This window comes from Mirounga leonina, unplaced genomic scaffold (genome assembly GCF_011800145.1).
Source record: "Mirounga leonina isolate KUSES-001 unplaced genomic scaffold, KU_Mleo_1.0 Mir_174, whole genome shotgun sequence".
In the NCBI taxonomy this organism is placed as follows: domain Eukaryota; kingdom Metazoa; phylum Chordata; class Mammalia; order Carnivora; family Phocidae; genus Mirounga; species Mirounga leonina.
The window spans coordinates 47,106,766-47,122,910 of NW_023270451.1; the positions used below are offsets into that span (position 1 = coordinate 47,106,766).

The 16,145-nt window shown below is 40.3% G+C and overlaps 1 protein-coding gene across 4 annotated transcripts in view; it reads left to right on the forward strand.

Annotated features, from left to right (window-relative positions):
• AVL9 (AVL9 cell migration associated) overlaps positions 1-15,603 on the forward strand; it is a 66,757-nt gene extending 51,154 nt beyond the window's left edge. For 2 of the 4 annotated variants that reach the window (XM_035020863.1, XM_035020862.1), the window contains 4 exons: positions 2,129-2,246; positions 5,688-5,741; positions 6,219-6,307; positions 8,955-13,665. In XM_035020863.1, coding sequence (XP_034876754.1) covers positions 2,129-2,246; positions 5,688-5,741; positions 6,219-6,307; positions 8,955-9,070 — 377 coding nt within the window. In that variant the 3' untranslated portion in view covers positions 9,071-13,665. Of the gene's footprint in view, positions 1-2,128; positions 2,247-3,302; positions 3,344-5,687; positions 5,742-6,218; positions 6,308-8,954; positions 13,666-13,848 lie in introns of those variants that run through there. The other 2 variants (XR_004682057.1, XM_035020864.1) reach the window with 2 other exon arrangements.
• Positions 15,604-16,145: the final 542 nt, after the last annotated feature.

The window sequence follows — 16,145 nt, forward strand, 5'->3', positions numbered from 1 at the left end:
CCCGCATACAGAGATAACTGCTCTTAGCATTTTGAGTACTTTATATCTTTCCAGACCTTTTTCTATGTATGTTTTGGATTTTAGTTTTGTGGTATTTGTGGTGATCCTTTTACAAAAATGGATCCCATTCCAAATGATTTTTGAAACTTATGTTTCTATTATAAAGAAAAACAATCGAGACCGTAAATGCAGCTCACTTTTACATGGCTGCTTAGTGTTCCCAAGGACCATGTGGAAGGAAGGATGTGTCAGTATCTGGGGGCTATTTATAAACATTGCTTACATGTTTTTAAGATATGTAAAGGGAGAAAAGAAATATGAAAGAAATCACTGGAAATCACATTCCAAGTGATGTCTTCAAGTTTTCCATTCTCAGAAATCCTGTTCCTATTAAATGGTTAAAATAGAGCAGGTAAAGATAGACTCACTCCTGTATTAAATTAACATTTCATTCCCCCATAGGGAACGAAATCTATAAAAAGAGAAAATGAAGCTTTACAGTGAGCTTTTGTATGTGGTTGTCTACCACCGTGGACATGTAGCAAATACTTAGTAGGTTGTTGTTGTTAAGTGTTGAGCTGTTGTTCTTCCTTTTTTTTTTTTTTTCCCCAATTATCTCTACCATTGTTTGGGGGAAGTTATTAAAAATGTGGTGAAGTACACATAACCTAAAATGTACCATCTTAACCGTTTACAAGTACGTAGTTCCCCAGTAGCAGTAAGTGCACTCACACTGTCCTGTCAGTACAGCCCCCTCCTAGCTTAGTTCTTCATGAAGTGTGCATGGCGTGTGAAAGCCAGGCTTTGCGTGTGTGCTTCATTTGTAAAGGAAAGCTCTGGAGCAAGTCCTTATTTGTTAATGGGATATTTTTAAATATCTCGCCTCTTCTACAGATGTAACAGCTGAGACACCAAGATTAAATGTGTAGTTCAAAATCATTCAGTAATCTAGGAAGAAAACCCCAGTCTCCACCAGTCATGTTAGTTTCATGAGTAATTTACTTTTAAACATATTTGCCTAGGTAGCTGTAAATCCTGAATAATAATAGTGACTAGCCTTTTTTTTTGGAACATATGTACAGGGACCTGTTTTGTTTTGAGCACTTTATTTCTACTAATTTCATCTTCACAACAATTCTGGAGGTAGAGACCATGTCCTCTTCATTTTACAGGAGAGGCACTGAGGCACAGAAAGGTTAAATAGCTTGCTCATCCCTCTGGTCGAGGCTGAGCTGTGATTCAAATTCAGATAATCTGGCTCAGACCCATGCTGCTGTTCCAAAGGAGATTCAGCCTAGGGAGCTGTTTGAGGAATACATTCTTAAGAGAAGTTCCTTATGTTGCACTTAGAGTCATGTGTATCCTCTTCCTTTCCCAGCAACAAAAGTCCTGTTTCACCTTCAAAGCAGGCAACTTACAATAAGTGTATGAAGCAAAAGCCATTTGTATCTGTTCTCCAAACCTTTTCTATTCTTCCAAGCAGAAGTGCTCTGCATTAAAGCTTCCTCATGATAATGAAAAAGCCGAAAAGTTTTCAACATTATATATGAAAATTCCTTTGTTATTTAAGTATTTTGATGGTGAAATGCATGGAGATTAAAGAGTGAGTTTCATCAAATAGTTAAAGTCCTAAGAAGAAAAAACAGTGACTAAAAGAACCAATTCATGTATTCATTCTGATTTTTTTCATAGAAATATAACATTTGTGAAAAGCTAGAAAGTGCTCTGTTGCCTACTCCATATGTATATACATCAATATATTTACTCCCTGCACAGTCTACAGTTTTTGTTTAATAAGTAATACTATGCCTCCTAACCTTGGTAAGGAGAACGTGGAAATATTTTGGAATTGTAAGGAACCTTAGAATATATCTGGCTCAACCCTCTTATTTTCTGGTTAGGAAAATGAAGTTCTGAGTGATTAAGTGACTTGCCAAAGGCCACATAGCTTCTTAACAGGATTTCTGGAACTAGACCCAAGTTTCCTGATATCTGGTAGGCTATCTCCTCCAAAAAGCATGGGGGTAGGGGGGTTAAAGCCATTCCTTGGTTTTGGTTTTTTGGTTATGAATCTTCACATCCCTGACTAGCTACAGTCCAGCTCAACTTTCAAATATTTACTTGACAGATAATGAAAAGATATTATCGGACTATGGGACAACCTTTGTTACAGCATGGAAGAATACTCACAACTACAGGGTGTGGAACAGCAACAAGCATCCGGCACTTGCAGAAATAAATCCAAAGTAAGCACATCCTCTGAGGATTGATAGTATATAACATGGTTGATTTACTAAGTATGCCCCAATATAAAGAAGATGGTATCTTAACTTTGATGACAACGTGAATATCTCCAAAAATCTCCTTAAGTAGATTATAAAATCCCAAATACAGAGAAGCAGCTGAAAACTGCTTCCCTGTTCTTACGCTTACACAAAAAGCTCAAGACATTTTTGGAAGGATTAACATTTCTCCCAGCTCTTGGCATAATTCAGAAGAGGAAGTCTGGCACATGGCAATGCTCAGTACATGATAGTTCTCTCCCTTTCCCTGGATCTGTACTTTAGCAGAAGGGTCAAACAAGATAGAAATCTTGAAGGAAATACCACTGGCTGAGACTGAGAGGTTATTTTAAAACGTGAAGTGTGAAAAAACTAAAGTTGATATTTGAACTCCTAGATATGTGGTGAAACCTAGTTTCCAACTCAGATTCTAAAATCCAACAAAATTTAATACCTGTCACAATACTGAATGTTAACAGACTTTATCCATGTAGGCATAAAAGACATTTAAACATGTGGTGAGTGGGGCCGTTATGAAGCAATGCTGTCTTGTTTGAATGGAACAGAGTAGAATCTAAGGAGATCTCTCCCTTGATAGAATGTGTACGTAGTACCCCTCCCCTTCTTCGCGGTTTCAGTTCCTTGGGGTCAACCGCAGTCCTGAAGCAAATGATCCTTTTTGTGACGTGTCATCAGAAGGTCGGTAGTAACCTAATGCTACATCATAATACTTAACGTCCTTCACCTCCCTTCATCTCATCACTAGGCATTTTACCATCCCATATCATCACAAGAAGAGGAAGGGTGAGTACAGTGCAGTAAGATATTTCAGAGAGAGAGAAAGACTACATTCACATAACTTTTATTACAGTGTATTGCTATAATTGTATTTTATCATTAGTTACTGTTTTTAATCTCATGCTGTGCCTGATTTATAAATTAAACTTTATTGTAGTATGTGTATATATAGGAAAAAAACATAGTATATTATATAGGGTTTGGTACTGTCTGTGGTTTCAGGCATCCATTGGGGGTCTCAGAATGTGTCCTCTGCAGATAAGGTAACTACTGTACATCCTAAGGACTTCTTTTCTAAATTAAATGATGAAAATGATTTTTTTTAATGATACAAGTATATACTGAATGTTTGTTTTCATTTGTGTTTTAAACTTGGTGAGAGTCAGACAAAAACCAGCTTTGTACTAATTACTGTATTATTTGGGAGCTGGGATTAACTAGCTAGACTGGGGATGTGATTTAAGTGGTGCCTTAAAGAATATTCCCTCTCTCTCTCTACACACACACACACACACACACACACAGAATCCAGATATTTATGTCATAGTAACTTGGGGAAGCATCTGCAAGGATGAAGTATAGCAGGGTTTTAAAGAACATGTCTGTTAAACTTTATATCATCTATCAAGAAAAATGACTAGGTTCAGCAACAATTTTGGTGAATTTAATCATCACACTAGACTATAGCAGAAACCTCTATTTGGCATTTGAATGTGGTAAAAACATAGAGAATTAAAAGACAAAAATATCTTAATAGTATTAAATGAAAGAGCTAAGAGTTCAAAGTATTCTCCCTCACTAACCACAAGGTCTGTGTTTTAAAGAGTGATGAAGGAAAACAGATGTGAGTTTGTTTGCCTGGTGGCCCTCACTGTGATGAGGGTGGTGGGGAGTGAGGGTCCACCTCAACCATCCACAGTGTGGCCTACAAGGCCATCTGGTCTCTTCCCCCAGTGTTCTGTACTGATAACCTGGTCAGATCTTCATCCAGTCTCTGCATCTGCGGTGGTGCCTTTAACTTGAACCAGCTCTGTAGATTTTAATGCAGGTTCATAAGAGGCTTAGCTGGAATGGGTTTTAAAGGATTGTAAAACGGTACTTTTAAAAATGTGTAAATAAATTGGGGTTATTTAGATTGAAGAGAAAGCTGAAGAAAGACTTATAGGTAGGGAAATTATGCAGATATAATAGCAGTTTTTCATTATTTTCACCAAATTAAAAACAAGAAATGAATAGTCTTCACTTGTTATCAGGGGATAGAACTTAGACATATTCCAAACTAAGATTTGAGATCTATGAAACCCTTTCTCCAGCTCCAAAAGAGGAGAGAAGGCAATCCTCTAACTTCCCTTAGTAAACAGCAGGTATGCTTCATCCTTTAAACAGGGAATATAAAGAATGATTAAGTACTCTCAGTTCAGGCGTCTGGGTGGCTCAGTTGGTTGGGCAACTGCCTTCTGCTCAGGTCGTGATTCTGGAGTCCCAGGATTGAGTCCCGCATTGAGCTCCCTGCTCAGTGTGGAGTCTGCTTCTCCCTCTTACCCTACTCCCTCTCGTGCACACACTCACTCGCTCTCTCACTCTCACTCTCACTCTCGAATCAATAAAATTTTTAAAAATAAAAAAGTACTCTCAGTTCTTTCAACCTGTGATTCAGGAATCCAGAAAAAGTAATTACATATGCTTAATATGGCCAATAAGGAAATTTGTTGTCTTTTGAAAAGCCATAAATAGCATTTTGATGTTTTAATAAGCTATAGATTTCATTAGGGTCACTTTTTTTTTTAAAGATTTTATTTATTTATTTGACAGAGAGACAGCAAGAGAGGGAACACAAGCAGGGAGAGTGGGAGAGGGAGAAGCAGGCTTCCCGCTGAGCAGAGAGCCTGATGTGGGGCTCGATCCCAGGACCCTGGGATCATGACCTGAGCCGAAGGCAGACGCTTAACCGACTGAGCCACCCAGGCGCCCCTAGGGTCACTTTTTTTGTTAGACATTGAGAGAGACCTCTCAGGATGTAATAAGAATGTGGATATTTATTGACTCCTTTTATGGTACGACTTTGGTCAAGTTGCCTGATTTTGTGTGTGTGTGTGTATGCATGCACACATACACTTCTTCCCTTTTGTACATTTTTAAGACCTGCATTTTGAGTTGCTTTTCAAAAAGAAAGTACAAATCTTCAGATGACCAGTAGCATGCATTTATAAGATGGCCAGAATCAAAGTATAGTCCATGGCCATGGCTTAAGGTAGTGACTAATCCTGACTATCCTGGGGAGCTTTTTAAAAACATTGATGCTTCAGCCCAGCCCCAGACCAGATAAATCAGAACATTAGTGTAGCATCAACGTAAACCTCTTTCTCACCCCCCATTCCAAGAAAAAAACCACCTATTTTACAAGGGAGGAAATAAGCTCAAAGAGGCTCCCAAGACTGTAAGTAAAGATCTGTGCTCAAAGCCGCTTTGCCTGCTGTCATGTGCGGAACACCCCCACCTAACTGAGTCACCCCTGCAAGATTTACTGATCCTTCTTGTGACAGCATTGTTTTGCAGCTTTATTGGTAAAATACTCATAGTCCAACAGTCTCCAACTTTGTTTTACAGTCATCCTTTTCAAGGCCAGTACTCCGTGTCAGACATGAAGTTAAGATTCTCACAGTGAGTATTTAGAGAAAAAACTAGGAAAATTTTTATGGCTGAGCTTACGGCATGTGTTTCATTGCTAATTAGGAATTGTTTGTCTCCACTTGATAGACTTGTGCTTCAAATAGTAACCAAATATGTGCATGACATTCCCCAGCTCAGCAGTGTGTATGTTTCAGAGTGAAAACACTGCTGTTTCATAGAGAATGGTGTGAACTAATAACAGAATTTGCCATTTTCATTCTGGTGGAGTAACTTTAGCAAATCATCACTGTAGGGAGAATTAACCGTGCATCCTTATGGCCTTTTTTTGGTTCATCTGCATGTTATTTTAGTATTTTCTGAAAGTTTACATGCTTAAGGTTACTAAATTAATTGATGCATGACAAATAATTTAGCTTCTTTTCTCAATAATTCTATTTTGGGGGTGGTTCTAAGGTGTGGTATGTGTGAATTTTTGTAATGTACTTAAAACTTCTTTGCTTTACTCAGTTCTGTTCAAAACAGTGAACGTGGCAAAAAAATTGGAAACGTCATGGTCACAACCAGCCGAAATGTTGTACAAACAGGAAAAGCTGTTGGTAAGACATGCCTTTAGCGAGAAACAGATTAGAATCATAACACATCTCTTCTCTGTACTCATTGTGTCGTTGATAAAATCATAAAGTTGTAGAGACCTGTGTATCATATAATAATACAAGATGGTTGAAACAAAGATTTTGTTTTCATCTTATTCATGAAAATTCTTATGACATCAGATAATATCAAAGTTCAAATTTTCCCACACCTGATGGGGAGAGACCAATTTTCTGATGTGTTCACTGTTCTGTTACAAGGATTCAGCATTTCCTGAGCTGCCTGCAGTTTTTTATAAGTAGTAGAGCACCATAATAAAGTAGGCATTAGGAGTGCTGTCTTCTAAGGTATTATCATAAAATAAAGGAAATCAGTGAAACCAACAGGTCATTTTTTAAAAGATTAACAATACAGGGGTGCCTGGGTGGCTCAGCCGTTAAGCGTCTGCCTTCGGCTCAGGTCATGATCTCAGGGTCCTGGGATCGAGCCCCACATCGGGCTCCCTGCTCTGCGGGAAGCCTGCTTCTCCCTCTCCCACTCCCCCTGCTTGTGTTCCCTCTCTCGCTGTGTCTCTCTCTGTCAAATAAATAAAATCTTTAAAAAAAATAAATAAAAATAAAAAAATAAAAGATTAACAATATCAATAAAACCTTTATAGGCTAATAAAAGATACAAATTACCAGTATCAGGAATGGAAGAGGGGACATCACTCTAGATCTTACAGAAATTAAAAGTATTATAGGGAATATTGTGAATAGCTTTATGCCAATTTTTTTGACAATTTGGATGAAATATGCAAGTTCTCTGAAAGACTCAAATTGCCAAAACTGATGCAAAATTTAAATAGCCCTATATCTATTAAATAAATTGAATTAAAAATCATGCCACAGGTTTTTAATTTAATCCAAGCCAAGATGTCTTCACTTATGAAATTTATCAAATATTTAAGGAATAATACCAATTTTATACAGACTCTTTCAGAAAGTAGTGGATGAGGTGTAACCCTCCCCAGTTCTTTATTTATTATTATTATTATTTTTAATTAGAGAGAGAGAGTGAGCACAAGCAGGGGGAGTGGTAGGCAGAGGGAGAAGCAGGCTCCCTGCTGAGCAAAGAGCCAATGCAGGACTCGATCCCAGGACCTTAGGATCGTGACCTGAGCCAAAGGCAGCCACTTAACCGGCTGAGTCATCCAGGTATCCCTCCCCAATTCTTTTAATGTGGCCAGTATTACCCTGAGAACCAAAGCCAGAAATGGTATCATGCTGTTGTATACGTTCTTCTGCCCTTAGCTTTCTTCAGTTAAAATACTTTGAAGTTGGGGCACCTGGGTGGCTCAGGTCATGATCCCCGGGTCCTGGGATCGAGCCTCACATCGGGCTCCCTGCTAAGTGGGGAGGCTGCTTCTCCCTCTCCCACTCCCCCTGCTTGTGTTCCCTCTCTCACTGTGTCTCTCTCTGTCAAATAAATAAATAAAATCTTTGGGAAAAAAAAAAACTTCGAAGTGTGTTCCATATCAATTCTAAAAAAAAGTCTCGTTCCTTTTCTATATTTTTACCTTTTTTTACATAATTTCAAACTTGAATGGTGCAACAGTGTGCAAGGAACTCCCAGTTATCTCAGATTTGCCAATTATATACATTTTGCCACATTTGCTTTGTCATATCAGTATGTAAAAATAGGAGCCATCTCCTTCCTTAGCTTTTGAGAAAGGTTGACTAACCCTTACTGAACACAATTCAAAAGCCCTGGACCTCGGGAATCTCTGTGCAGGCCTCCTAGTTCTACCATTCTGTGTAGCTAGAGATAGACAGGGTGAGTGAACTACATATGTAGTCTACAGATCCGTCCCTTTAGAAGACAAACATAGAGCACATAGCCCCATCAGTGGGTTCCTTTCATTACAGGGAATGGAATTTAATATGTAAGCATTTATTTCCATACAATATTATGCATTTAACTTCTTTTGACTTCTTATTTTTTAATAGAAAAATTCTCCTTCATTATATGTTGTCAATCGTTACTCCATTTTTAGTGATGCTGCTATTTACATTCTAAGACCAGTTCTTTTCCACCCTCCCTCCCTCTAAGAATAGTGGGAATATATAATTCAACTTAAATAATTTCACTTAAGCATCAACTTTGGAGATGAGGTTTCTTAAAACAAAACTGCCCTGAAGCAGATAGAGCAGTTGGCATCTTCATTTATTGCAATATCACGTTTCAGATGACAGCACGGTTCCTGAAAGTAACCTAACCACTATTCCCCGTGGAGGTGGTCATCAGTTATCAACTTGGATTTAAGCTACCGAGAGCACAGAGTTCCTTCTCGGCTCTCCCAAGTGATTCTGATGCACAGCCAGTGCTGAGAACCGATGGCCTAGCATGGTGGGTAGTAAGGGGAGAGTCGGCTGAGCACCTTCAGAATGGTTAGGAGAGGAGGCTCTTTTCCCAGAAGTTACCCAGTTTCCTTCTAGACACACGCAGAGAAAGGGATTGTTTTGAAACTAGAAATTTAAATGGTATTTTAGTAATTATTAACATATTGATGTTACAGTCAATTAACGTTCATTAATTAGCATTGGTCTTTCATGGTCTGTTAACAAAAGTGAAGACATTCTTGCTTTTGTTTTTCCCCTCCTCTCCATCCAGGCCAGTCTGTTGGAGGAGCTTTTTCCAGTGCAAAGACAGCTATGTCTTCATGGCTTTCTACTTTCACCAGTCCTGCCCCCCAGAGTCTCACTGAGCTGCCCGATGGGAAGCCCTGAGCAACAGGTGTCCAGAGGCTGCTGTCGCGTCCTTAGGTTTAAATGTCTCCCGTCCGTCTGCTCCCATCTTCATCGGCCACAGGTCCACAGCAGGGGACCAGGACATCGAACTGTTTACGTGGACGGTTGCCCTCTGTCTAAATGAACGTCGCAGGATGCTGGAAAGATGAAATCGCAGCCGTAGCGGGGATGGCTTTCCAGGTTGGGGTTTAAATTGACTACTTTTATTTCCGTCTGAGCCTGATTAAAAAACAGTGGAACTTCTAATGAATTTTCAGTTCTGCTAGTATACATTTGTTTACTTTAGAAAAGTTTTTACTTCTGTAAATTTTGTTCTCTTTTCCTGTTTGAATATCCAGATGGCCACTGTAATTTATATGGGCTAAAATTATATTACTAATTTCTCTCAAGTTGGCCCTAAAATGTGCTCATAAAGTTAAGGGGCCATATAGTCCAGCCCTTTGTTATTACTTTGCCGAGTTATATGATGATTTTTGTTTGTTGGTTGGTTTTCTACCCACAAAACACGTTTATCAATTCACTTCCTCCCAGAAACATGAAAACCAGAGGTGGTAGTTCTGAGGATGGAGTGTTTGGTTTCATGTTTTCACTTTGTTCTTTCCCAGTCCTAAACACTTGCTCTGAGGCATCAAGGAGTGTCACTGTGCTTTCTTCTTCTTCCCAACTGTGCAAGTAGGTGTGCAGAGAAATAACATGGTGCCGGTTATATTCAAGCAGCTTAACGTGAGTGTATTTAGGGCGAGACTCTAGAAGACCTCGGTGTTAGTTCTGTCAACTCTAGTTATGTTGCAGTCTTTTCCAAGCATTTTTTAACCCGCAGTTTGTGCCTTCTGTTTCTTTTGAACCATTTTCCATCGGGTGTTTACAGATGTACAGGTTTTTTTCTTAGTCTTATTCTTCATACAGCTTTTCAAGGTGTTTGGCCTTCCCACTTCCCTGATGGAAAATCCTCCTATAATCAGTCCCTACCCCCTTATAAAAGTATTTATAAAAAAAACAAAAAAACAAGATGACCCATAAATATTAAGTAGAAATCTCATCTTTGCTCACATTTAGAAAAGCAAGAGGCAAGAGGGGAAAAACAGCCACAGTTTTCACAAAGGACCTCTGGTTTCACTTTAGACACATGCACGTGTGTGCTATCTACTGAAGATTTTTACACAACTGGACCTCATGTATCTGTTATGCTCAGCTCTTACTTGCTTTTCAAGGGGACTTTGGATGGGTGTTCTCAGGGAGTACTTACAGGGGACAGACTGCTTTTTCAGTAATAAGAGACACTTGGAAAATACATTGTATGATCTACCTATGATAGAGTATTGGGAAAACAAGAGATCTAATTAAAGAGAACACTTGATTATATTTGATTTATCCCTTAAGAATGGGGCACCTGGCTGGCTCAGTCGGTAGAGCATGTGACTCTTGATCTCAGGGTCATGAGTTCAAGCCCCACATTGGGTGTGGAGCCTACTTAAAAAAATAAAGTCTTTTTTAAAAATTAAGAAATGTTTATGTAACAAGTAAATTTTTCTAGGGCATGTGAAATGGACATAGGGATATAATTCTAAATATCTCTAAATTTTCCAATTTGTTTTAACACAAGTCCAGCAAATCTGAAAGTGTACTTCCATTTTGAGCACAATAACTCAAAAATTCAGTGATGATCAATGAAAGGGCTTATCGTGAGAACTCTCTTAATTCCACTTCTGCTGGGAAACAGCCTTCTCAGGAAATATTTGAAGAGCAGAAAGTAATACCAAACAAAACCTTTAAAAGGTACTTTAATCAGTGTCACACTGAGACTATAAAGAATTCATTCTAACATCTTGTTTCATGAGGCCACATCATTAGAGTGTTGTAGTGTTAGTGTGCAATTGTTACCTCTCACCTGCCCGAAGTGACAGGTCAGCCAGCACGCTACTGGTCCATGCTCCAGTTTGTATGGTTTGTGGGCTTAGGGTAAACTCCCATCTGTCACTGTTCAGAAGCAGGCCAGTCCACACTTTGATATCCCACTGAAATAAAAATAGTTAAACTTTACTTTAGGATCACTTATTCCCCATTTTAATATACACTTTTACATGAACTTTCTAGTTAAGAGGTCAACTCTTAAGGTGGTCATTTAACTGGCTTTCAGTATAAAGTGAATATCTCAAAAGATAGAACTTTTGTTGGAGAAGTAGTCAAAAGACCGTAACTATATTTCCTTCAGGTTCTGGGAGGCATTGGAGTTTTCAGGGAGCATAAGCTAATACGTTGTTGGCAGGGGCCTGGGGACAGTCAGCGCACTTGACAGCAGAAAGCCTGGCCTTTTGTCCCATGAGCCTACATGCTTGTCACTTGGATTCCAGGTGTCAGCTGAGTAGCCAGCCCCAGAGGCTGTAGCCTCCTTGGTTCTGTGAGCGATGGGAGCCAACCTTAGGCCGTCTTTGGACATCTCACTAGTAAAAGGGGATATTTTGTTGGGCCATGCTTGCTCCAGTGCTTTTCTGTCTAAGAACTGAGTATTTGTAACTAGGCCTGAGGGAGCTAGGGTCAGCCAGGCTTTTCCAGGGTGTGCCAGGCACATGGACTGCCTCTGTAGCTTGGCGGGGGCCTCACTGCCATCTAGGAACTTAAAAGTAGTGCTGGGAAGAAGTCCTTGGCAGCATTTAGTTCCTACTAAGGCACTGTAATGACAATTTACATAGAGAAGGAAAAGAGTTAAGGCTACCAACCACCTGTCCTGGGCTAAGTGAATAGAAAAAGTTGCATGTCAGAGTGAGGCTTAGTCATCGTGTGTATGCATTTGACTCTTGTAACCAGGATGAATAGCCTGTCCCCAGATCCACTAGTGATGTCCTAGCGCCCAAGCTCTAAAACAGTCCTCATCTACTTTTTGCTTTAAGAAACAGCAGAACTATCCTCAGGCAGAAACCCAGAGCGTACGACGTGATTTCTTCAATCTTATCTTGCTTTCTGAGTTCTATATTAAGCATTGCCCTTTTTTTTTCTTTTTTTTTTTAAGAATAATTTACTTCAGAAAGGCAAGGAGAAAGCAAATTAGGAAGGGAGACAAGTAGACAAGTTAGAAGTTGCAAGGCTGAAGAACAAGGTACTTAAAATCTGAATGAAGGTATTTTGAGAGCAGTATTTAATGTGCTAAAGGTTATAAGAATTCTTTTACAAAGAAGTTAGAATTTTAATCTACTAATTACAAGTTTTAAAATGAAGCTATAACATTATCTCCCTGACAGGCGGGTTTTGTTCTTTGTTTTGTGGAAGTTACAGCCAGCCGGTGGTTTTTTTCCCCCTCTGGTCCTGGTGAGGAGTTGGGGAGCCCTCAGCTCTGTGAGGGGCAGGGAGCTGATCGTGAACCGCATGAACTTTTATCTATGTCAGCAGTTTGGGAAAGTAGCCTTTTAGGAAGGTAGCTGCTAAATATCACCCGTGTTTTATCAGGGGCTTGGCTGGGACTCTTGAAATGGCATCAGCATCTGTACGCTGATTCTTTGACCAGAGGTGACACAGCATTCGTGGCCTTTCCACCCAGATCAGTGGTAGCCTCTGGGGCTGACAGGGAACGCAGCCCCAGCTTCTAGAAGATGATCGTCATTTCATGCGACACAGCATGCCACTAGGAGTTTTTCATTCCAGGTCTTTGGACTTCATGACATTGGAATTGTTTTGTCATAATTTCTAACATTCCATAAATATTTGTCAAGGACAAAGAAAAGGAATGTGGATCTTTATTCTTTTTGTATAAATAACTTTGTACACATGACTTCCTGCTTTCATATGAAGGGGAAGAAATTAGCTCCTCCCTTGTGTGGTAACTCCAGAATTAAACGATTGTGCATGTAGAGGGGTTGAGTATATTTTGTAAAACTCTAATGATTTGTATTTCTGTGCTGTTCTAAAGTTTACCTTTTTACTTATATTAATTAAAGATATAGAAACTATATATTTAAATCATGTAAATGGGACACAATTTAGGGGGTTTTTTCCAGTCTTATTTTTCATCAGCTTCTCACACACATAGTATGCTGCTCAAATTATTTTGTGTGCAATATAAACATTTGAACATTTCAGTCAGGTACTGAGCCAGAAAAGGTAATTGAAGTTTTTTAGAAAGCTTCTGTGCTAAAAAATCTTTGTTTTCTTGAAATATTAATAATTTATAGCTGGAAAAATGGGATCAAGACTTAATGTGTTTCAGGCCACTTGGTCATTGGTTCCTAAATTTAGGAAGCATTCGATTAATAACAAGTTGGTGAATGCATTTAGTAGTCACAAAAATAATTTAAACATTTGAGATTAAAGGCTTCCCACAAACCCTCTCTAAGAAAGTTTAGCTAAGAGATCTTAGAAAGTTTTCTGAGGAGGTTTAGCTGTGGCACATGTTTTGATCAAAAAGATAGTTCTTCTTTGCTCCAGTGGTTTTATAATTTGTACTAGTTCTTTGGTTTCTGTTGTCATTTGTTTAAAAAAAAAATGTTAAGATTATAAATCACGTCTAATCATAGTGAACTGTAAAACTTATGTATCTTTATTTTAAGGAAAAATAAGAATAAAAGTATCTTGTTTGTCCTGCATATAGTCGTACTGTCTTTCTAGAAGTACACTTCATGCTGTCAGTGTGGTCTCTGGCCTGCTTCACGGTTGGACAGCAGTGCCAGCTTCATGTGAGAAACCAGCACACAGATGGAACTAGAGGACTCGTTGCTCATTTAACGTCTCATTTTGATATTGCTTATGGTGGTGCCTCTGTTTTTAAGGTGGTGGCCCCTGCAGGAAGAACCCTTTAGTTTCTCTGGAATGCTAAGTGCACAAAATACAACCAAACAGAGATTGGTCGTGCGATAATATCTCATCACATGCTCACTGACAGAAACCCCCAGGGGAATAGAACATTGTCTCGAGCAGCCTATTTTCCCACCTGGACTGGTAAGCTTCAAAATAGCGCTTGGCATTTCCACTGAGGGCTCCTGGCATATTTTCATATTTATTTCCATGTCCTGTGATTTTCTTACAGCTGTTCTACAAAAGAGGAGCTTGGTGATGCGCTTCACAGAAGCAGACAAGTTACTTTGCCCTGGGGGAGGGTGTACTTCCTTGAGTGTGGGGTTAAGTTTAAGGTCCCAGTGTTCTCTGACATGGACCATTAGCACCCCCAAGATGATGAGGTATTTGGGGACAGTGGAGCCAGGCACCACCGGCATCTCCCCTTTTCCAAGGACCTCTGCCATCTGGGCGTCAGGCTCTGCCATGGCGAGGTGGACGGTGCCCCCTCACCTCCGAGGTCACAACTGCCTGTTCTTTACGCCCATAGGATGGGAGTGGCAATTATTGAATCTGGTAACATCTAGAAGGACTGTGATTGTGCAGCCAGTTTTTCTTCCAAGGAACAACCCTTCCTGAAGGACTTCTCTGCCTAGGTTTCATCTCCACAGGGTTGGGGGGCCGCACGTGAACACACTTTGTGTGATCCTGGAGTCTGAAGCCAGGGAACAGCCTGGGGCAGGAGATGAGAATGGTTATGCTCTTTGCTCTTCCTGTGAACACCTGCGTTTGGAACTGCTGACGTCCCGACACAACAGCGGAACCAAGATTCAGATCATTTAAATGTATGTGTTTGTGTTTGCTCTTTCACTGGACCCGGCCACACTCCCGGAGCACGTAGATGTGGACTGGAACTGTGGAAGAATGACGAAAGCCACATGATGAAATCCGGATCATTGCCGAAGCCAGGTGATGAGTATGTTGGGGTTCGTTAGATCGCTCGTTCTGGTTTGGGTTATGACCGCCGTCCTTTACTTTTCCTGCTTCTTCCTGCCCAAGCACTTCTCTTCAGTAGCTGTAGGGAATTTAAAGACTTCGGTCAGGTCCTCAGCATCAAATCGGTGTCTGTCAGTCCTGCTCTGACCTTCCGTGATTCAGCCACTTGTCCTTGTAAAGCAGAATCTACCTTCAGTTCCTCTTTGTACCCCTAGAGTTAGCTTTAGAATGGAAAAGAACAGAAAAGCAGTTTTTGGAAAAGTCAGTTACTCAGTCACTAAGTTCTCACTGTTCTTCCTGAGTCACATGTCTCAGTCCCATCTCTTTCTAACTCTACTTCCACATTCCCAGTGGGTTGGGTCTGACCCTTAACTGGTTTCCCTGTTTCCGGTCCTACCTCCATACCCAGAGACATCTTCCTAAAACAGAGTATTTTTAATTGTTATATGGTAACCCTCACTGTCTCCTTAACTGTCTGCAGATTCCTAAGTGAGGCACACAGAGTCCAGCACACGGTAACCCATGCCCTGCTAGATTCTCCACTGCCGCCCTAGTTTCCGCAAGCCCGCCGACCAACGGAAACCTTTGCTGCATATCCCTTTCCCACCTCCTAATTGTTAGAGAAGCATTATTGAGAGAACCCACATTGAAGGCCCAGCTCCAGCATCTCTTCCTTCTTAAAGTCTCCCCCGGGGCTACTTTGAATCCTTTCTGAAACACTCGGACTCAGCATTTATTGAGTACTACATAAAGAGGTGCTTCCCGGGGGACGCCTGGGTGGCTCAGTCGTTAAGCGTCTGCCTTCGGCTCGGGTCGTGATCCCGGGGTCCTTGGGATCGAGCCCCACATCGGGCTCCCTGCTCGGCGGGAAGCCTGCTTCTCCCTCTCCCACTCCTCCTGCTTGTGTTCCTGCTCTCACTATCTCTCTCTGTCAAATATATAAATAAAATCTTAAAAAAAAAAAGGTGCTTCCGAGGCTTGGAGATTGGCAATTAGTAAAACACTTTTTAAAAAGGAGATGGGCAACTTAAGTGAAATACACATACAGAAAAGAGTAAGGAACATACATTAAAATAAATCTAAAGCGACCATTCATGTAACCATGACCCACATAAGAACCAGTGTTTTAGCAGCACCTAAAAACCCTGCCCCCTGTGTCTCCTCGGTGATAATTCCTCCTCCTCCAGAAGTATCTTGTACTCTCACTTTCAAGATAATTTTTTTATAATTTTACCTCCTTCCTCCTATGTATGTATCCCAAACAGCATAGTCTGTTTTTTATCTGTTTTTGAACTTG